The sequence below is a fragment of the Anastrepha ludens genome, chromosome 6 (assembly GCF_028408465.1).
Source record: "Anastrepha ludens isolate Willacy chromosome 6, idAnaLude1.1, whole genome shotgun sequence".
NCBI lineage: Eukaryota > Metazoa > Arthropoda > Insecta > Diptera > Tephritidae > Anastrepha > Anastrepha ludens.
This window is the reverse complement of record NC_071502.1, coordinates 43,004,222-43,026,684: the sequence shown is the minus strand read 5'-3', so window position 1 is coordinate 43,026,684 and position 22,463 is coordinate 43,004,222. Positions and strand designations below refer to the sequence as shown.

The 22,463-nt window shown below is 36.1% G+C and overlaps 1 protein-coding gene across 2 annotated transcripts in view; it reads left to right on the top strand.

Moving 5' to 3' along the window:
* Nucleotides 1-22,463, top strand: part of LOC128868420 (23 kDa integral membrane protein) — a 63,144-nt gene that overhangs the window by 4,271 nt on the left and 36,410 nt on the right. The window contains exons 1-2 of one of the 2 annotated variants that reach the window (XM_054110496.1): nt 4,509-4,699; nt 10,189-10,301. In XM_054110496.1, the coding sequence (XP_053966471.1) occupies nt 10,242-10,301 (60 nt within the window). In that variant the 5' untranslated portion in view covers nt 4,509-4,699; nt 10,189-10,241. Of the gene's footprint in view, nt 1-4,508; nt 4,700-10,188; nt 10,302-22,463 lie in introns of those variants that run through there. The other variant, XM_054110495.1, reaches the window with a different exon arrangement.

Below are 22,463 nucleotides of genomic sequence, written 5' to 3'. Positions count from 1 at the left end.
TGTTTTGATTGATTTATATAAAAGTCAGGTCATATCCAGTATGAACTATTTTATACCGAAAAGAAATTTCCATTTATAAAATACAAAAAAAAACAGTATTTTAAAGAAATTTTAATTAAAATAAACTCAAAAATTTTACCAAACTTTCCTGGTTTGAATTGTAAAAAAAAAAATGTGCAAGAAAAAAAATATGACTTCAGGACTTGAACCTGAATTATATACGTGCCAAAAAACAAAACGAATAATTCCGCCGACTTTAGCTTCTGCACCACAAACTAACTGCGGCACGGCCTTCTTAATCGCAAATTTATTCGCTTCGATTTCCTTAGTAGTGTGCCGAAAAATCTTATGAACTTCCTCAGTAGTATGGTAAACGCAGAAAAAATCTGAATTTCTGTCCTAGCGTGGTAAGTAAATATAGAAACCCTCCACTCGCGTCACTCGCGTGGTAAATATCTGCAATTCGCCACTCGTGAGCAAAGTTGAATTTGAAATGACCTTATTATGAATCTACAAATTAGAACTCGAAAAAAGCTCGTTTAACATTTGCTCCTTCTCATTGCATTAACATTCTCTGCTGGTAGTATGGTAAACGCAGAAAAAATCTGAATTTCTGTCCTAGCGTGGTAAGTAAATATAGAAACCCTCCACTCGCGTCACTCGCGTGGTAAATATCTGCAATTCGCCACTCGTGAGCAAAGTTGAATTTGAAATGACCTTATTATGAATCTACAAATTAGAACTCGAAAAAAGCTCGTTTAACATTTGCTCCTTCTCATTGCATTAACATTCTCTGGTTGCACAGTTTCCATTTGGTTTGCAGCATCTTCAGCTGCTACGTACATACATAAATATGTATGGATCGATGCGTCATCTTAAAATCACATCGGATTCGGTATAATGCATATATTTATATGCGATAAATGAGAATCGCAACAATTGATATGATTTCGGAAAATTTCTGAACCGCCATTCCGTTGGCTGAGTCATACTGAAATCATCAATAATGATGATGCTAAACCTTTTTCCTTGTAGTGCTTATATATATATATATATACATATATAGTTTGTACGTACTAGTGTGGGAACAAACTGAACAATCCAATGTGGCAACACCAGTATTCGTAAAGGAGTTCTCACGAATTCCTTTTGTTTTCTTCTTCGCAGTTTTGTAGCAAGAACTTTTTGAATAATCATTTTTCGTAACTGAAATGATTAGCTTTCAGAACCTTGAATCGAGTAACACGCAAAGCAGTTTTATCACTAAATTTATAGTTTGTAAAGTTTGAATCGTTTATTTGAATAAAGCAGTTAATAGTAATATAAATATATATGTGTGGCACATTCATGTCCCCCACATAATTGGTGACCCCTACGAAGAATTTTAGCGCAACAAGATGTCCAAGACTGAGGACACGATTGAACAGGATGGTGCATCCAACGGAGATTCCGAGGCAGATTTCCAAGTCCCCAGAACACATGTAGACCGGTACGAACGCACAGAGCTACCCCCATTCTGGAGCCAGCAGGCACAACTATGGTTCGCTGCAGTAGAGGCGCAATTCCAGCTTCGCAGAATCACATCCGACGCAACCAAATATTATACCGTCATCGCTCGATTGGATCAAGATGCTCTAATCGTCGTGGAAAATTTAATAACCAACCCGCCTACAAACGATAAGTATAGCACGCTGAAAAACGCACTATTGAACCATTTTGCACTCTCACAGAGTCGACGATTCAAAATGCTGTTATCTGGCTTAGAGTTGGGCGACCGACGCCCATCCGAATTACTCGCGGAAATAAATCGTCTGGGAGGCGATAAACTCGACCCGGCATTCGTTCGAGTTATTTGGTTAGAGCGACTTCCGCCACAAGTCCAAATGGCACTAGTGGGAAGGGACCAAGAAGATAACGTCCAACTCTCCCAGCTCGCTAATCAAGTAATGGAGGTGCAACGCAATGCAAATTACCAAAATCTCATGCCAGTCTCACGAAATGTCAGTACGAATGCGCTACAACAACAAGTCGACAAACTAGCTGAACAACTGGAGAAGTTAATCCTTGAGCGCAGTAACAATAACAGCAGTGGAGCCAGCAATCCATTGCCAAACGCTTCCTATTCCACATCACTTGTATGTTTCTACCACCGCAGGTTCGGGGCACGCGCTAACAAATGCACGAAACCCTGCGCATTCGTCGAAGGCAAGGGAAACGCAAGCAGCCGCCACTAGTATCGACGAGCACCGGCGGCGATACAACACCTCGTCGACTTTTCGTTTACGATCGCAACACAGGCATGAAACTCCTCGTCGATACCGGCGCGGATATTTCTGTCACCCCACCTCCGCAAGGAGTCAAACTATCACCAAGAGCGCTTCGACTACAGGCAGCAAACGGCACCAAAATCGACACGTATGGCGATAAGCCCCTCACTCTTAACATAGGACTACGTCAACCGATTCGCTGGGTATTCTGTATGGCCAACGTACCGTACCCCATAATCGGCGCAGACCTCCTACACGAATACGGGCTTATAGTGGATCTGAAACAAGGCTGTTTAATTGACCGCAACTCAGGTAACCGTAGCGTCGGCTCATATGCAACAGCATCAATCACCGACATTACCACACTCACGCAAACTAACAGATTCAGCAACATTCTGAAGGAGTTTCCGGAATTGTTGGGCAATCCGTCAAACCGTACGGCAACCAAACACTCCGTCAAGCACTTCATACCCACCACCGGCCCACCATGCCTCCAACGAGTCCGCCAACTACGTCCGGAACGCCTCAAAATCGCAAAAGAAGAATTCCAACTCATGGTAGATTTGGGTTACGCGAGGCCATCGAACAGTCCTTGGGCCAGCCCCCTCCACATGGCAAAGAAAAAGAACGGAGATTGGAGACCATGTGGAGACTACCGCAGATTAAACGAGCAAACTACCCCGGACCGGTACCCAATTTCTCTGCTCCAGGACTACTCTTCGATCCTGGCAGGGAAAAACATATTTACTAAAATCGATCTCAGACGCGCATTTCATCACATACCGGTAGCAGAAGAGGACATCCCCAAAACTGCCGTAATCACCCCATTCGGTCTATTTGAGTTTACCTCAATGCCGTTCGGGCTTCGTAACGCCGCCCAATCGTTCCAGCGTTTCATCAACGAAGCCCTGTCTGGACTCGAATTCGTTTACGCCTACATCGATGACCTACTGATAGCATCAAACAGCACCCAACAACATGAGCAGCATCTTCGTCTAGTTTTCCAACAACTCAGCAAATACGGACTCTGCATAAACGCCGATAAATGCGTTTTCGGAGCTTCCACCGTTGATTTCCTAGGCTACCGCATAACGCCCAACGGCTCCGCGCCACTTCCGGACCGTGTCCAAGCATTACGAGACTTTCCGAGGCCTAAAACTATTTTAGAATTAAGGAGATTTTTAGGGGCCGTTAACTTCTATAGAAGACACATCAGTAGAGCCGCCTCCATTCAAGCACCACTCAACGACCTTCTTAAAGACTCTAAGAAAAACGATCGGCGACCAGTTCCATGGACAGCAGAGTCCGAAAAGGCTTTCGAAGAGGTGAAAGAGAAGCTCGCTCAAGCTACCCTCTTAGCACATCCGATTTCTGGCGCTAAGCTTCGAGTCACGTGCGACGCATCTAGCACAGCGTTGAGGGGGTAGAGGGGTGTATCCCCATCTTAAAACTGAAAACAGAACCTACCGGAGGTTTATAGTTTTTAAGTTATTTGAGTTTAAAAATTGTAAAATTGACCAAGAATCCTCCTATTTTGGTTACTACAACCAGCCGAAGTGCTGCCAGACATCGTATAAATAAACAATTTTAGAAGATAATAAATGACTAGAAATACAAAATTTTACAAATTATTTCTATATTATATACGTCTACTCATATATATATATATATATATATAGGTATATTTATGGATATATGTATATATTTATATACATATATATATTAATGCTTGATTTTCAGTAAAGTATGTTTGATTGTATGCATTTTGAATATATGATATATATATATGATATATATATATGATATATATATTTTTAATTCCAAATTTTCACTATATTATGAATATATGATATATATATACATATATGTATTTAAAAAAAAAGAAAAAAAAGCGCCGCAGGCGAAAATTTGGAATAAAAAATCGCGCGATTTTTAATTCCAAATTTTCCCTATATTATGAATATATGATATATATATATACATATATATATTTAAAAAAAAAGAAAAAAAAGCGCCGCAGGCGAAAATTTGGAATAAAAAATCGCGCGATTTTTAATTCCAAATTTTCGCCTGCGATATTGTATTTATGAACTCAATATATACATCTTAGAGGTTGTAAACCCCCATTCCTTCATTATTCTAACAGAAAAGAGTGTGTGGAAATTATGTTCCTATGTTGCTTCGTTTTCAATCGCATTCTATTATTTTTTTTATTTTTTGCTTCTGGCAGCACTCCATTCAGCCATGCTTTTCAGTTATTGTAAATTTAGCTGGCATATTTGGAGTTAGCAACTTAAAAATGCAATATAAATGGTTAATTTGTGGTATAAATAAATAAAAAGAGTTAAAAACGTGTGTGTATGTTAATATAGTTTCAATATTTATTAAAATAAATGTGATAAATGCACTTATTCTATCAAAATTTGGTGAAGGTAAAAGACAAACTTTATCAACAAATAACTTAAAAACTATTATTAACAGAATAGTGTTGGTGCTAGTTTTAGCAAAATAAGCACGAAATGAACATCTCCTGTGAATTTCATTGAAAAATTCGTAATATTTCTCTCAAAACAAGTGAGGGGAGAACACATGGAGTCGGAGCCCAATCATTTAGTTTCCTTGCGTGCAATTCAAATATGTTTTACATTTTTTCATGTTGGCTATTATGGGCGCTTCTATCGAGGTAGATTCTCTTAAAAAATTATAACGGGTATAATAGTGTCGTGCGTTCATCTTTGTTGGGTTTTCACAAAAATCGTTTACCTAATTCTTCAAATCGGAGAACATTTCGCAAACGACCCTTAGAGCGAAGTCGACTATATTAATACAGTCGAACTTCCATATAGTGAATTCGCACGGGACCTGAAAATCACTTCACTATATAGAAACTTCATTATAAAGAAACATTGATTTTTTATGTAAATTTATTTAAAATAATCAGTGAGTTTGGTTTGAATTACAGTCTTCCATTTTTCATTTTCAATAAAAGCTTCCAAATCATGTAGAGAGTTGAAAACATTAATCGGCACGTCACTCCTCATTTCCACAAAGGTTCTAATTACGCTAATGGATGAAGTAGCTTGTATCAACGTAGGTAATGCCTCCTCAGTTTCTGCCAATTCTTCAACGGTCAAATCGTGTTCATCGTTATCTGAAATAATATTTACATATTAAATTTTTGTTTGACTATAAAAAGATAAATGCTTACCAGGTTCAGCTGGAACTCCGCGACTTTCAAAAATGCTGTTGAGAATATCTTCTTCGGGTGGTTGTCCGAAGTCTGCACACCATTATTAACATTTACGTAGTCATCAAACGATGCTTCGATATTTGCTACTTTTTTAAATGAAGACTGTAAAGCAGCCAAATCCGATATTGAAAGAAGGTCCTCTTCATCCCAATGCTCAAATGGAATCTGCATAGCATCTTTTGAAAATCCAGCCTTTTTAAAACAGTTGACAATTGTTTCTGGTTTAACATAGACATTCCATACATTGCTAAGATTTCGAACTGTTTGCAGCAAGTCTATGGCCATAACAGAATTTCCCTCATCCACTTGAGTCAATATATTCGTTAAAATTTCTTTTTCTGTAATGTTGTTTCATGTTGTAGTTAATGCCTTGGTCCACTGGTTGCAGTAACGAAGTCATGTTGGGAGGAAAATAAGCGAGATGAATGTTTCTCAACTTGTCTCTTACATCTGTAGGATGGGCAGTGCAGTTATCAACAAAAAACAACACCTTTCTGTTTTGATCACAAAATTTTTTGTCGAGTTTTACAATCCATTTCGTAAAAATCTCACTGGTCATTCATGCTTTTTTGTTAAACTCATAATCGACACCTAAAGATTTTATTCCCTTGAAGCACCTCGGATTTTTGGCCTTTCCGATTACCAGCAATTTTAGCTTTTCTGATACAGTCATATTGCTTCCCACCAGGACAGTTATTCTCTCCTTGCTTTGCTTCCCACCAAAGCATTTTTCATTTTTGAATGCCAGTGTTTTAGTTGGCAAGCATTTGAAAAACAAAGCAGTCTCGTCGGCATTAAAAATGTCGTTAATGTTGTAATTTCGGTAAGACGTTCGTTACCCATTCATCACGGTTTTCTATGTTGGCGTCAGCACTTTCCCCACATAATGTCTTTTGAATAACGCCATGCCGACTTTTGAACTTGTCTAACCAACCTGTACTTGCCTCAAATTCGTGGTGTCCTAGGGCTTCCGCAAAATCTTTGGCCTTTTGCTTCAATATTGGTCCAGATAAAGGGAGATTCTTACCACGTGCAACGAGTAACCATTTCAGCATGCTTCGTCAATATCCTCAAAATGACAAGGTCGAAGTCTTTTGCGTTTGGTATTTACTGCCAAATCCTCCGCATTTTTTAAAATCACTTCCTTATTTTTTAAAATATTTGATAAAGTGCTGGGAAGAACTCCGAATTCATTGGCAATATCTTTTTTTTTTTCTTTCCTTCATTAACTTTGTTAATCATTAATAACTTTTTTTCAAGCGAAATGCTGCTTCGATGCATCATTTTAATTTCAATCACTGAATAAAACTGTAATAGCTCAGATTTTTCTGTTTTAATTTTGGGATTCCCCTCAATACAGTTTGTCCACATCTAACTGTAATTTTTTGCAACAGAAAACTTTTGAAAAAATTCACTATATGGAGACAAAAACTTAGGACGCTTGAGTTTCCAGCTGTAAAATTTGTTCATTATATAGAAAACTTCACTATATAGAAATTCATTATAAGGAGACAAAAATACACCGAAAGTAGAACGAAAAAGCAGTGTCTTCGAAACCAGTTCATTATAAGGAGAGCTTCATTATATGGAAGTTCACTGTAGAGAAGTTCGACTGTATTACGTTTGTACACCAGCAGCATAGTACTTTTGTGGTAAATGGTGCCGCTATTTTGCTACTTTGATTCTAAACGTTGGAACTTAGATCACATGTCAGAATCGACATGTATCCAACCAATGGCTCTACAGTTACGGAGAAAGGAGAAATGCTTACTCCTGGTCGCAAATGTGCATGTTCTATACATATGTACATATGAGCTTATAAATAAAATTTGCATTCAGGCCAATAGCCCCAGTTGCTAGTTGCGTTACACCTGTAATGTAATTATTTAGATTAATACTTCATATGCCTCAAAGTGTATTAAACAAAGGAGAATATGTACAATATATGACAATTAAATTTTCTATATGCCGTTTTGGCATATATATTGCCATTTACTTAACCCTTTTTGTTTTTTTTTATCAAATTATTCTACCATGTAATTGAAAAATAATTAAATCTTAAATTAAAAAACGCATTATTGAAAGAAGAAACTAAAAATGCCAAACACTTGTTGAAAAAATTATAACGCTGAGAGTGAATGCATGGTTTTAATTAAGCACAAATAACTTTTTTATTTTTTGACACATTTATTTTTCGGTTTTTGTAGGTTATAATTGAATTGTTGGAAATTTATTATGCACTGCTACCGCAAGACCACCAACAACGATTACAATACGATACTCGTATTCGTTTTACACAATTTGCCACACAAATTGATTTTTTAAATAATTTTTTGATGTCAGATGAAGCGAATTTCCATTAAATGGTTATGCCAACAAACAAAACTGCTCTGAAAATCCAAGAGCAACACACCAAATCAGTTGCATCCATCTAAATGTACTGTTTGGTGCGGTGTTATGGCCACTAGAGTTATCGGTCCATATTTCTTCAAAAGTGAGAATGAAATGACGGAATCGATTTCAGGAGCTTCTTACAGAACATTGATTGAAAGCAACTGCGAATACTGCTAGGCAAACTATGGGCCTGCTGCGTGAAATTTTTGGCGAACGTCTGATTTCCAAAAATTCAGATTTCCCTTGGCCACTTCGTTCGCCAGATTTGACTGCGCCCGACTTCTTTTTATGGGCATATTTAAAAGACAAAGTGTATCTTAATAAACCAGAGACTATTAGACAGCTGAAGCAAAATATTCGAGACAAAATACTGAGCCTTCAACCAGAAACATTATGTGTTGTAATGGAAAACGCGTTAAAAAGAGCCAATATTTGTTTCGAGAAAAATGGTGGACATTTGTCTGATGTAATATTTCATACATAATTTTCATAAAATATATTCAATGTATAAAAACAATTAACCAAAACAGGTCTTATTTGGCCCACCCTGTACCCTGCCGCCAAAGCTGAATGGCTTGGTGCGTGACTACCATTCAGTAGTGTCTAGGTTCGGACATAAAACAGTAAATGTTAGAAAAAGTTTTTTCTAATGGTGGCCGTCTGTAGTTCCCTACATTTGTGGTCCAAAATCAAAACGCACGAAGCAAATAAGAGGAGAAGATCGGACAAACACCCAACAAAGAAAGAAAACGCCTGCTATACAGTCGGTGTAATAGAAGCGTGGCTGGAAAAATTCAAACTTAAAGCTCGGTTGTAAAAAAATTTAAATACTTCTAAATAGGCGTATCTTTATTGCAATACTCGTTGAGTTATTTGTTAGTTTTGTGAGAAATTTAGAAAGCGTATGTTGTTTTTACAAAACGAGTTACGCATATAAAAAGCTATTTGAAGCAGTTTTCCATGTATACACCCTAAAAGTCCAAAAAATGCCACGTGCTTTTGCAGCAAGATATTTGAAGAAGTCGTAGGCGTTCATAAATAAATGGGTGCAACGGTATACCAAAGTTAAACCGTTGACAACTTCTTCGAGTGAGGCCCACAAAAAAAGATACCTCTCCAAAGCAAGATCAGAAGACCATTGATTTGTTTGCGACAAAGCCGAACTTATTGTTACGTGAAGCTGAATCAGTTTTGAGGAAAAGTGGTGTTAATGTAGAAGACATCAAAATCTGGAACACATTGAAAAAACAGCTGTGCTCTTTATCACATATCGAAAAAAAGCTGGCAAGGACTGAAGCAAACCCAGAACGGAATTGGGCAAAAGTATTATTAGCGTATGAATCTTCCATTTGAGCGAATAGTTACATATGTACATACGTCGTGCCTGATGTACTGCATCGATAATCGACAACTTCAACAAACTGCTAAGCATCCAGTTGAAGTTGATGTTGTTGTTGTTGTTGTTGTTGTTGTTGTTGTAGCAGCATATATACGAGGAATGCTGCTGAAGTGACAGTCCTTGGCCGGACACAAACCGGTTGCTCCGGCCACGCAGAACCGACTGTTGAGGGAACGACTTGAATTTCATGTTAGGGACTGCTTGTCTGAGAAATGATTTGGCCGTGTGTAGTTTGGAAACAGCAAAATGAGATAGAAATATTGGAATGTTCTTCACAGTCGCCCGAATCAAACCCCATTGGAAATGTTTGTAAAATAGTTAAGAAACAAATCGAAGGAAATCGAATATGGAAGGTCAAACAGTTACTAAGGCAAATTCGGCTGATTTGGAGCCGATTACCTCTACAAAGTCTGACTCGCGCTTGTGAATCCCGTATAGCTAATAATGCTCACTTAAAATTTTATTAGATATAATATATTGCGTACAATAAATATAATAAACCCATACAGTGCAGTTTGTTAGAATCGAATTGGTCAAATAGTTTCTAAGATAGAGCGGTCAAGCTTCTAATAGACAGACTGTATACATATATAATATACACACATTTCTACAAGCAAGCCACTTTTAGGTACCTCATGCACCAAAAAAATACAAATGGGTTAATGTACACAAATAATCAAAGTGTTTATTTTCATGTTGTCAAATAAGCGTACGTCAAATATTTATTCCACATTATTTTTTACATTTTGTTACACCAAAATAATGAAACCAAATTTGTAATATCTTAACATGAATCGTGATATCTCACATGATGCAATGAAATGTTTCGACAATATGTTAATAATTATGTTCTATAACTTTTGAACTTTTATTTTCAGATTGAATTTGGTTTGCTTGTCCACATCGCATACAAACATATAAAATCACCACAATGGATTGTGGCACATCGATGGCTAAATACCTGCTATTCGCATTCAACACCGTCGTATCGGTAAGTACTTAGCATTTATTTTTAACGAAGGCTACAAATCTGCACAAAAATTGTCAGTAATAAAATATGACGGAAGCACACTAAAATTTAAGAAAACAAATCCGAATTTTGTAAACAAGTACATCCACAAATTGGATTTGACACAGCGTTTTTCTTTACGTAGTTTGTTTAATTTTTTCTCCTTTTAAGGGTGTTTTTTCTTTAGGGCACAAAGACACACGAAGCACAGGACATTATCATTTGGCTAGGGGTACTGGTTTTCAAAGGTAAAATCAACTAAACCCTATACGATGGGCGTCAGCTAATTTGACATGCTGACAGTTCGATTGACATGGGAGTTTTTCACATCAAATGTGTGTATACAGTACCGCAATTGTGTTTTCTTTTGTTTTGGTGTACAAAACTTCTTCAAGGTCGTAATGAAACCGTTTATACATATATGCACCTTGTCTGCCATATATATTATCTTCAAATATTATATCAAATATAATAATTCGTTTACTCGATGCTACTGCGCGACTTACAATAAAAAAAAAAATCATCAGTGAAAAGACTGCCAAGTTAAGGACCCAGGCCTGCTGGATCCAAAAATGAACATTTTTTTCTAATATTCAATACGTCTTACTAAATCACTCGATATCCTCTTCTGGTGTAAAGAATAAGTAAAATACGGAAGTTCACAATTAAGTGCAAACAGTCGGGCATCATGGCACTTGAAAAAATTCCATGACAACACAACAACATGTATGCGCATGTATTTGCCATCAAAATTTGCTAATGCCATCATGCCAGGCCATTTGCCCTTAAGGGGGTATTCTAGTCTAAAGGCCCGAACTTAGAGCAATTTTTGACGGTGAATAAAAAAAAGCTATTGATATTTTTACTATCCATTTTTTTATCATTTATATATTTACATATATATTAAGAGCACACAAAATGAATTAAAAAAAAAATCATGGAATTATGCGTCCTTGAAGTGGAAGGGGAAACCAAAAAGCAGTGTCCTCGTCGTCACGATTTCTACCCTTATGGTCATCTGAAAAAAAACGATGACAAATTCCTAATTAATATGAATGTCATTATTGTATGACGCAGAAAAAAAGGGAAACAATTTTTTTTTTCATAAAATGGTGGCTACTCAAAAATTGAGCTCGATTTTTCCCTGATTTTTAAGCTTTCTCGAATTGTTTACACATATTAAAAAATTTAAATTTCCAGTTTTTCGTGCTTCACCCGATAGAGATATATTTAAAAAATATTCATGATAAACTTCAAGCAAATCGGTTGATTAGAACTTGAGATATCGTGCCGACCATATCGAAAGAAGTAGTTTTGAGAAAAATACGTTTAAAGTTCGCCGTCCGCTCAAACCTGTCTAGCTGTCGCGTCACGAAAATAGTTGTAACTTCGAAAATAATTCGAATTTTGAAAAATCCTTTTAGGGAGATATTTTTGAATACTTAAACTATCGATTTTCAAAAAAAAAATTTCGATTTTTTCAAATTTCTAGACTAGAATACCCCCTTAATTGAAAATTGCCCTATCTGACATGCTCTTACTTTTGATCTGGCAGCATCTGTGGTATGATTTCTGCAATACAAAGCTTCATTTAAACCTATGCTTTTTGACGAGTCTGAGCGATGGAAATTCTAAATTTTTGCTAAGCCTGAACGATCCTTCTCTGGGCGTCTTTGAGAACTAAGGATTCGAGGGAAAATTAAACAAATCATAACCCTATGTTATTCAATCACGATTGATTGATTTGATCATGCAAATTGTAAATATTGTAATTTTTTATATATTGCAAATTAAAAAAACAAAAATATTACATCAGATTAATTTGAGGTTTGCTCTTCGCCTTCATGATCTTTTGCGCCCTAAAAAAACAAAATAAATGCAATTTCAAGAGCAGTACTTTATAAAATTTATAATACTTGTAAACCAGCGTTGCAATATTGCTGTTGTTGCAGCATAAACATTCCTCGTGCATATACGAGGAATGCTTCTGAAGCGACAGTCCTTGGCCGGATATAAATCCGGGTCGTTCCGGTTACGTAGAACCGACTGTCGTGGGTATTCTAGTGTAGAGGAAGAAGAAACAAAAAAATAATTTTACTATACATTTGTTTATTGATTATTAATTTTTACATTAAAAACTAACCAAAAATTAAATTGACAAAATTATGCGCAGTCAAAGTAGGGGGTCTAAAAAAAAGAGGGTGTCCTGGCGTGCATGATTCCCTATCCTCCTGGTGATCTGAAAAATAAAAATGAAATGGATTCTTAATTATTATAGATGCCGCTATCCAATGAGCCTTGGACAAGTTAAACATTTTTTTTACAGCCGCCATGTTTGAAATTTCATCTTTTTCCAACAATTCCGATTTTTTTTTTAATACTGAATGCAAAGTTATAGTTACGAGCTGGGGTCATCCGATGAAAGAATGTATAAAGATCATCCTTCCCAAATTTGAAATAAATCGGTCCAATAGAATTCAAGATCGAAAAAGTAGTTTTGAGGAAAACGCGTTCTAAGTTTTCAGACAAGACGGATCAGAACCGATGCCATGCCACCAAAAAGGCTATAACTCATGAAATAATAAGAATTAAAAAAAATTCTCTTAATGAAATATTCTTAAATGTCTAAACTTTGAAAATATGCAAACAAAACTTCAATTTTTTTCAAAATTCTACACAAAAATACCCACTTAAACACGAAAAATACTTGCTTAAAACTTTGCACCCAGTACAAATAAAAATATTCATATGCTATTTTTAGTGGGTTGTGCCGTAAATTTAATAACAAAAATTGTTAATTTTAAAAAATAACTAATTATCGATATAGTAATTGAGTTATTGTAGTAATCGGCTAAAAGCGCGTAAGCTGTTATCGCGTCAATCAAGGAGAAGAATCGAGTTATGCCCGATCATATCTAATTCCAATACAAAAGATGAGGAATATTAATCAAAACGAGCATTAGCTGTTACTCTGTTGCTCATCAAGACAATATTATTCCGCATGCGTTCACGATTTGTTGTATTTATTGCATTATTTTATAAGAAATACTGCAAATAGTGAGTTGCTCTATTGTTTTTCATTTCATAATGCAAATACTTACGCACAAACAGCCTTTACAAGTTGTATTTGTATAAACATATCTATATATATTTCCACAATCGGTGCTCAGTAAAAACAAATTATTTTTGTAAATTAAACAATGGCTTTGTGAATCAGCACATTTGTGGCTCATCAATTACCGATGCAGCGTGAAAAATTCCATTGTGTGGATCGAACTATTCAAAAACGAAGAAAATCGAGCAGCAGCAGCATCGCTAATTGCGACCGATATAGAGCCATACCATGCTTGACGATTTTTGTTCCCAAAAGTGAGTGAACATTGTCTGGAAAACACTGATTGCTTTTTATTGATTTACTTTTATAATATTCCAATGACTACTTATGCAATTGAAATAACATTTTTGCTTAGTAAAAATAGCAAAATCCGATTACTTGAAACACGCAATGCACTATAAGGGAATTATCATATAATATGAGCAACAACAAAACTGGCTTGAAATGCAGCTCCACGCCTTTGAAGGGAGAAACGTACTTACACATATACACATATACTAATACATACATATCCATGTAATATACATACCTACAGTGGCACAGTAAAGTCTACATACCCCAATGAAAAGCGAGGTTTGGAGATTTCTGTGAACATTGTAGCATTAGAATATATTCCAAACAAATCCAATCTAACAACAAACCATAAAATTCAACAAAAAAATTTTAATCCAAAAATATTTATTAACAAAAACAAACAAAATTCATTTTCCAAACACAGAAAAGTCTGCATACTTTGTAAAAAGAATGTGTTTCACTTAAAAGGAAATAAAAAACAACAGAATTAATACTTGGTGGGTCCGCCACGACTTTCTAGAACAGCATTTAATCTATTTTGCATGGAATTTACCAATACTTTTGTGTAATTATTCGAAATTAAATTCCACTCTTCAAGTAAAGCATTTTTGAGGTCCTGTTTATTTTTAATTCTCCTTTTCCTACAGCGACGATCCAATTCATCCCATAAATTCTCTATGGGGTTCAAATCCGGTGACTGGGGTGGGGAATGAAGTTGATGGGGCACATTATATAGTAGCCATTCTTTGACAACACCAGCGGTATGTTTTGGGTCGTTATCTTACTGAAAGTACCAACCCGCCGTAAGACCCAGTTTACTCGCGGATTGCTTCAAATATACCATGCGATCCATATTAATATCAATAAATGTTAAATTACCCACCCCAGCCGCTGACATGCAGCCCCAAACCATTATGGAGCCACCACCGTGCTTCACCGTAGGAAGCAAGTTTTTGGGCAATAATGCTTCATTATTTCGACGCCATACTTTTTGTTTGCCATCATAGCCAAACAAGTTGAACTTGCTTTCGTCACTAAATAAAACATTAGCCCAAAAATCTTCGTATGCATCAATATATTTCTTAGCAAATTCGACTCGTTTCCCCATATTTATTTTGCTGATGAATGGCTTCTTTCGAGGCACACGGTTGTGGATTCCATTGCTTCTCAATAAATGTCTCACCGTTTCTGGATGCACTGAAGCAATATCCTGATTTTTCAGGGTTTTTGCAATTTCTATTGCTGTTATTCTTGGATTTTCTTGCACGTCTAACAATATTTTTCGCTTAGCACGAGGAGTCAGTTTAGGTGGGCGACCACTTCTTGGTTTGTTTTCTACACTATTAGTGTGATTATATTTTCGAATAATTGTTTGAATGCTTGATTTTGGATGTCCGACCAGTTCTCCAATCTCTCTTAAAGATTTTTTTTCCTTATAATATTTCACAATTAGCTCCCGTACTTTAACACAGATTTCTTTACCCATTTTGGTTAAATTAACACAGCAACAATATTAATATCGAAGAACTAAACTTCTTTCTAACTAACGGTATCTAGTAAAGACGCCTGAAGTGATTGGTAGCACTGTTTGAGTACAGAACTGCAGAGAACTGTGTACTCCACTACAAAGCCGTATGCAGACTTTTCTGTGTTTGGAAAATTAATTTTGTTTGTTTTTGTTAATAAATATTTTTGGATTAAAATTTTTTTGTTAAAATTTATTGTTTGTTGTTAGATTGGATTTGTTTGGAATATATTCTAATGCTACAATGTTCACAGAAATCTCCAAACCTCGCTTTTCAATGGGGTATGTAGACTTTACTGTGCCACTGTATATGATATATCAAAACATTTCGTGCGCACACTTAAATTGTTATGAGAAACCTAAGTACAATGAGAAATCAGGAGCTTCGCATGCTTATGAAATGCATTCCAAGATATTTGATGCCGAGAAAACTGTGGAATCAACCGGACCTACGACATGTAGTGGCAATTATAAAAGGCGGCGCCACTTCAATTTTGCTTCGCCTTTTTTTTATATTTTTTTTATTTTTATTTTATGTTATCAAAATTATTTAAGTTTGGTAACCGCCGTAGTCAAGTGGGTTTGTGCTAGATCTTTGCAAACCATGCGATATTTTCAATGCTTAGAAAGAAAATGTGTGATATCTATCGTTCAAAGTTTTAGACTTCAATGTTTTTGTCAAATTAATTCAGAATCAAAAAAGAGACCCGAAGAAGAAAAACAATACACTTAAAGGATAAACATAATAACTTATTTTAAAGTGAGATCTAATTCGCCTATTATTGATGATTAGGCCAGTTTAGCTGAACATTCGTTCAGATTTCGTGAATGTTGCGGTGATACAAAGTATTTTTTCTCACGCTTGTTGGGATCAATCAAAAGGACTTCTCTGTGGTTGGAGCCGCCAACACCAATCAAAGTTGAAGTAACAGAAATTGTTTTTTGAAATTATATTGCCTTTAAATTTTATGCATTTTGCTTACCTCAATTTTAGTTCCAAAGCCAAGAGTACTGCTGTGAATATAATAAAAAAAGCTTCTACTGTCGTAAGTGGATAAAGCGTTATCGATAGTAAAGCAAAAAGTAAAATATTTGATATATCGATAGTTTGCTAACTCTGGTTTGTGTGTGGCATTCGCCTTTTGGAAGGCAATGAAAAACTTCCGAGTACATTTCTGAGACTCTCAATGCAAAAATAGTCAATTGTTTATGCTTAGGAATACTTACATAGTACACATTAAAGTACACATAAGTTTACTTCTTAAGCTTTCGAACAGTAATTTCTGTACATTCTTATAGAAATAAAAACAAATTTCATTAATTGCTTCCGTATCTAAACAAAACATAAGTCGAGAAAAGCAATTTTGTTGCGTTTATTTGTTTTTGCTGCTACTTGTTTATTGCCGGATCTTGGATCGTTGAGCCTATACAGTTGCGAACGAAAAAATCTGTTTGCCGTTCATTATTTTTTACATGCGAACGTTTAGTAATTTTGGTATTACATCTTTTAAGAACGTTTAATAAATATTTAGGGGGGAATATTCAGTATAATGCCGAAAAAAAATGCTTAAAGGGGAATAGAGAGATGTATTTCCGTCCTAAACTGAAAGCTGCACCCTCGAAGACTTATAGTTTTTAAGTAATTTATGGTTAAAATTGTATAATTTAGCGAAAGGTTAGTGTAGCCAGACACTTCAAAACAGAACGAGTTTCGTATGCTGGTAGAATTTTACAGAAACGTTCGACTAGAAGGGTGTTTGTTTTGTAGAATTTTTGCGCAGAATTCTTTTCGCGTAGGCGGCCTTTGGCCACGCTTCAAAAACAAAAAAAAACGCTCATAAATTATAACGTCAAATGTATTTTTGTAGTATGGAGATATCATAACTCCTCATCTCCATCATCAACACTGAACTGAAATACTTCATTTTTGTTCGTGTTTTTATTTTCATTTGCAGGCTTGCGGCAACACAATATTTTGTGTCAATTCCAATGAATTGTTATTCTCGTTTGAAATTGGAAAGTGATGATATTGAAAAATGCATTTGCATTTCATTTTCATAGAAATATTTTGAATATAAGTATAAAAACAAGCAATAAACATATATTTTATGAATTGCAGTAAAGTTTAGAAAAAAATATATTATAAAAAATGTACACGAAAAATATTGGTCAGTCGAAAAAGAACGTTCCATGGTAATGAAGGTTTAGCTTTTCATACCACACTGGCAGATGGCTGGTAAACCAAACATTTTTAAAGGCACTTGCCCACTATTTTTAGCTTAAAGGCACCTGGGACTCCTCCCTTCGTTTCAGTATAAAACTCAGCGTCCTGTATCTAAGAGATTTAAAGTCTGCTTTGACGTATGCTACATCGTCCATAAACACCCAGCCATATTTATGGCTATATAATTTTCACACACTTTTTTATCACTCTTATTTTCTTTATCATTTCGATTGGGTCCTACAATCTTTTTACATGATCGAAGACCTTCACTTTTGCCCACTTCTTGCACGTTTCCTTCCGACATACGGGCCTGTTTTGCACCGTCTCGAAGTTGAAGGTCAGGTTCTATCGAAATATTGACACCATTCTATGGCTTTTTTTTTCGACTCAAATTCTTTTTACTTTTCCGATCATTTAAAGTTTTTGCTTTGGCATTATGTGACCATCTTCTTGTTTTTTGCGCACAATTTTCTGCGCAAGCTCTCGGTTAACCGAAAATATTTTGAATAGTACGTTGAAGGTACAAACTATGAATATGCATACTTATTTTTTAATTATAAATAGATAGTTTACGCAAGTGATGAGTAAGTTTATTTCGTGTGCATCCTTTAATGTGCGAAACTATAGTGAAATTCCTGAAGGCATTTTGAAGGCAGCTACTTGCATAACTTTTTTGGAATATTATGAGTTATAAAGGTTGTTGAGGAACCACTACCTAACATCTCCACCAAGTTTCATAAAATCTTCTTTAAATTTTTCTTACCAAAATTTGGCAATTGCTTTTGGGGCAATGCTCATAAATTTAACGTTTCTTCTCATTTCACAATCAATGTTGTTTGCACATTGCACGGCTGTGAATTTAGTATTAGCCTTTAGACGGCGTTTATAAAGGGAGACTTTTGTTGCTTCAACATTGCGAGTTCTCTTTTGGTGTTGCCCGCCCTGTTCACATACCTTGCGATTATTTAGTTTCTAGTCAACAACATCATTAAGAAGGATGAGAACACAAAGGGTGCTGATAGTTCACGAGTTGACAAGTAACGGATTGAAGCAACAAATGTTACCCTGCATGAACGCGCTCTTACTAATACTCATTGAGTGCTTCAAGCCAAACGTAATTTAAGGCAGATGTTTTCCAGAGCTACCATAGGTCTCTTTTATTCGCCACTTGTCTGCTAGACTAACTTAACGAAAAATTTGCATGTGAGAGCAACAACAAAGTTATCAAACAAGATTCGCCGCTAGCGGGAATGGTTATACCTCATAAAACTGGTATAACTCATTATTTTACAAAAGGTTATTGATTTATACCAGTTGCTTCATCTATTTGTCACTTCCTAACGCTTGGTGAATCGAAAATGCCTTTACTCTCATAACATTGACTAATTTTCTTAAAATTCGACATTTTTTATCTTCCATTGGAATTGCGCCAATAATGATGGATAGGGTCCGTATGCTCTCTATTGTAGAATTGCGTAAGCTCGTTTCACAAACCACAACATATTCATGTTAAAAAAGTTTGTACACATTGGAGCTTTAACCTTACTAGACCCTTTAACTCTTGAACTGCAAACTTACTGCTTGCACGTATAGTTATGCCCGCTACTGTATTTGTGAATTAACCAATAATAGCACTCCATTAATTCGCTTGAAGCCGGCTTTTTACGGATTGCTACTTTTACTTCGACATTCGCCACTTCTGAATTTTGTTTACCTACACTACAACTCATTTACTTATGAACGTACCGGTCGAGAATGGCTTGCATGCATGTGCTCCAACGTTTTTGTTATTGTTCAAAAATCCTATAGTCTTGGGACTGACAAAAGGCCAGCCGCATGAGCTCGGAATGTCTTGCATAGGGGGGAAAAAAAGATTTTAAATATGTTTTCCTCGGTATGACATCATCAGAGTAGTTTGACTTACACGAAACAAAAGTCAAGTTCAGATTAGGGTTGTTTAGTTGAAGGGTGAACATAAAACATGAAATAACGATGATTTGTGGAGCAGATTATTGGAGTTGAAGGAGGTAGCTAAAATCTCATTGAAAAGGGAAAGTAATCATTATTGAAATATAGGAATGTACACGGAAACATCTACTTCTCGGCTTTCCAACTTTGCGTGGTTCGACACCCATTATATACTATGTCGACATTACGAAAATATTGCCCTGTGAAAATTTTGCGTATTTTGTATGAGAAATTATACATTTAATAGAATAAAATATATATATATACAGCTACGGTCAAAATCTTAGTAGTGTAACAAATTGTAAGAAAAATGTTGACAAAACTTTTTTTATGATGGTGATGTTATTTTTATTTTTTTTGGCGTTTTGTTTGGTATTTAAATAAGTATTTTGTTGCATGACTCTTATTCTTTGGAATTGCAGCACAACGGCGTTGCATTGAGCCACCAAGTTTTTGGCATCTTTCAATCGAAATCAACTCCCATGCGCTCTTTACAGCTTTCCATAGTTGCGTATTAGATGTTGGCTTGCGTTGGGCTACTGCCTCCTTGACATCAACTCACAAATTTTCAATGGGGCTTACGTCTGGTGACTGTGGCGGCCATTCCATTACGTTGATCTGACTTTCCTCAAACCATCTTTTAGCAACTTTGCACGTGTGTTTGGGGTCGTTGTCTTGCTGGAACGTCCAAACAAGCGGCATTTCGTCTCTGGCATATGACAGCATGATGTCCTGGAGTATACCAACATATGAACCGCCAATCATCATTTCCTTAACCCAACGCCTGGCAAAAAAAAGCATGCTCAGACCATAATGCTAGAACCACCATGCTTTATTGTTTTTGCTGTATACTTTGGTTGGTATTCGGTGTTAGGTGGTCGTCTTACATATTGGCGCTATCCCTTTCCACCATACAAGAAAATCTTCGACTCGTCCGAGCATAAAATGTTGCGCCATTTAGTCGAAGGCCAATTTATATGTTCTTTGGCTAATCGAAGTCTCTTTTACACATGCGTTTTTGTCAACAAAGGTACTTTTCTTGGACTGTGGGCACCCAGGTCGTGGTCACGCAAACGTCGATGAAGAGGCCCGATGCTCGAAGACACTTTTAAGACATCGTTTATCCCAGAAGCAGCCGCAAATGGAAACTGCTTTGAGTATCTGACGATAGACTTAACTTCTCTTGCCGGCATTGCTAGCTTTCTTCCACGCTTTTTGCCCTTTGGTTTGTACTTGATGGCATTACGTACCATTGTTGGTGAGCAACTAATGATATTTTGCACTTCCACATAAGAGTTTCCATCAGCAATCAATTTTTTTATGAGGGTGCGTTTCTCGGGTGTGCAATTCTTCTTTCTGGACATTACAGAATGAGGAATAATAAAAATTTGGCCATTAGTTACAGAATATCAATTAAATAAACTTATTTCACCGTTTTTTTTTTTTAATTTTCACAAAGATAATATTAATTTTTCACACACATTTTCACGCACTACTAAGATTTTGACTGACTAAAAAGCCGTTGGAAATAAAATTTCATGCAAAATTAACGAAACCAACATGTTAAGTTTAACAAGTGATTGCATAACTTGACTGTCGACTTCTTAAGCTAACGGATTTTACAGTGGATAGCGAAAAATTGTGATAAAAAAAAACGTGGCCACTTAAATATAATGAGCCATAAGCACTACTAAGATTCGGACCGCAACTGTATGCATATTGAATATAAAAATATAGAGCGATTCCCCTACTTCTTTTAACTATCATATATTATTAAAGTTTTCGCATAACTGTTTTGACCTGAACAACGCTCTCTCTTACCTTTCGTAGAGGGTAGAAAATGCTACGCATTCGCCTGATTAGGCTGCAAACATAGTGCACGCTGAGACGAAGACGAAGATGAAGACGAAGCTGAAGAGAAATTTCTTGCGTTGCGAGTAAGCGAATAGGTTGCACAGTGCAAGACGAATTGGTTGCGCTTTTGTTATGTTAGCCGCAATGGATTCCTCATCAGATGATGACCTGCTGATTGAGCAAAGCTTATATTTTAAATTAAAACGTATAAAAGTAAATAAAAAAGACACCCTATAAATTTGGGAAGAGAAGCATTTGGTGAATTTCATCATTTGTATGATGAGCTGCGCCACGATGAAAAGAAATTTGTGGAATATACCAGAATGACAAATAGCACATTTGATTATATTCTAATTAAAATTGAGCCACTTATTATTAAAAATTGGACTAATTTTAATAAAACGCCAATTATATGTGCTGAAAGGCTAATTGTGACGTTAAGGTAAAAAATAATTTAAAATATATTTAGTTATATGCCTTTTATTGATTATTACTTCTCATTTAATTATTTGTTTATCGACTGTCTTAATTTAATTAACGTGCCAAAGCATAGACAGAACAAACCAAAAACCACGGTAACTAGCAAGCGATTCGTCTTCAAATTCAGTACAGCAGCGTTTGAAGCTGATTGCTTGCGTTTCGTCTTCATCTTCGTCTTCGTCACAGCGCGCACTATGCGTACGAGCGAGCGAATTCATACGATTTGTTCTGCACTGTTTTTCGTCTTCAGCTTCGTCTTCATCTTCGTCTTCGTCTCAGCGTGCACTGTGTTTGCAACCTTAGAGTCAACAGTTTGACACGCAACGCTATAACACAAGAACACAAAAATTTGACAGCTCTATCGCAGGACGGAATAAATACGAGATTATTGCGCGAAAAGAAAACAACATAAAACTCAGACATCCTTAACCTCACGTTTTACACACACTTAAGGCCCATTTGGCGGTTATGAATCTTTTATTATTTAGGTACATACCTATATGATTAACACGGAGCGGAGCATTCATAATTCCAATTAGTCACTTTTCGAACATAACCTTTGATCCATTTTTCTCATCTCTTCTTGCCCCCTGCATGTTTTACGCCCTCGTGTTGTCACTAAGTATGTGCTACCTGCTCAATCAGCAAAAGCCTCTTCCATTTTTGTTGGTTTGCCACCCATAT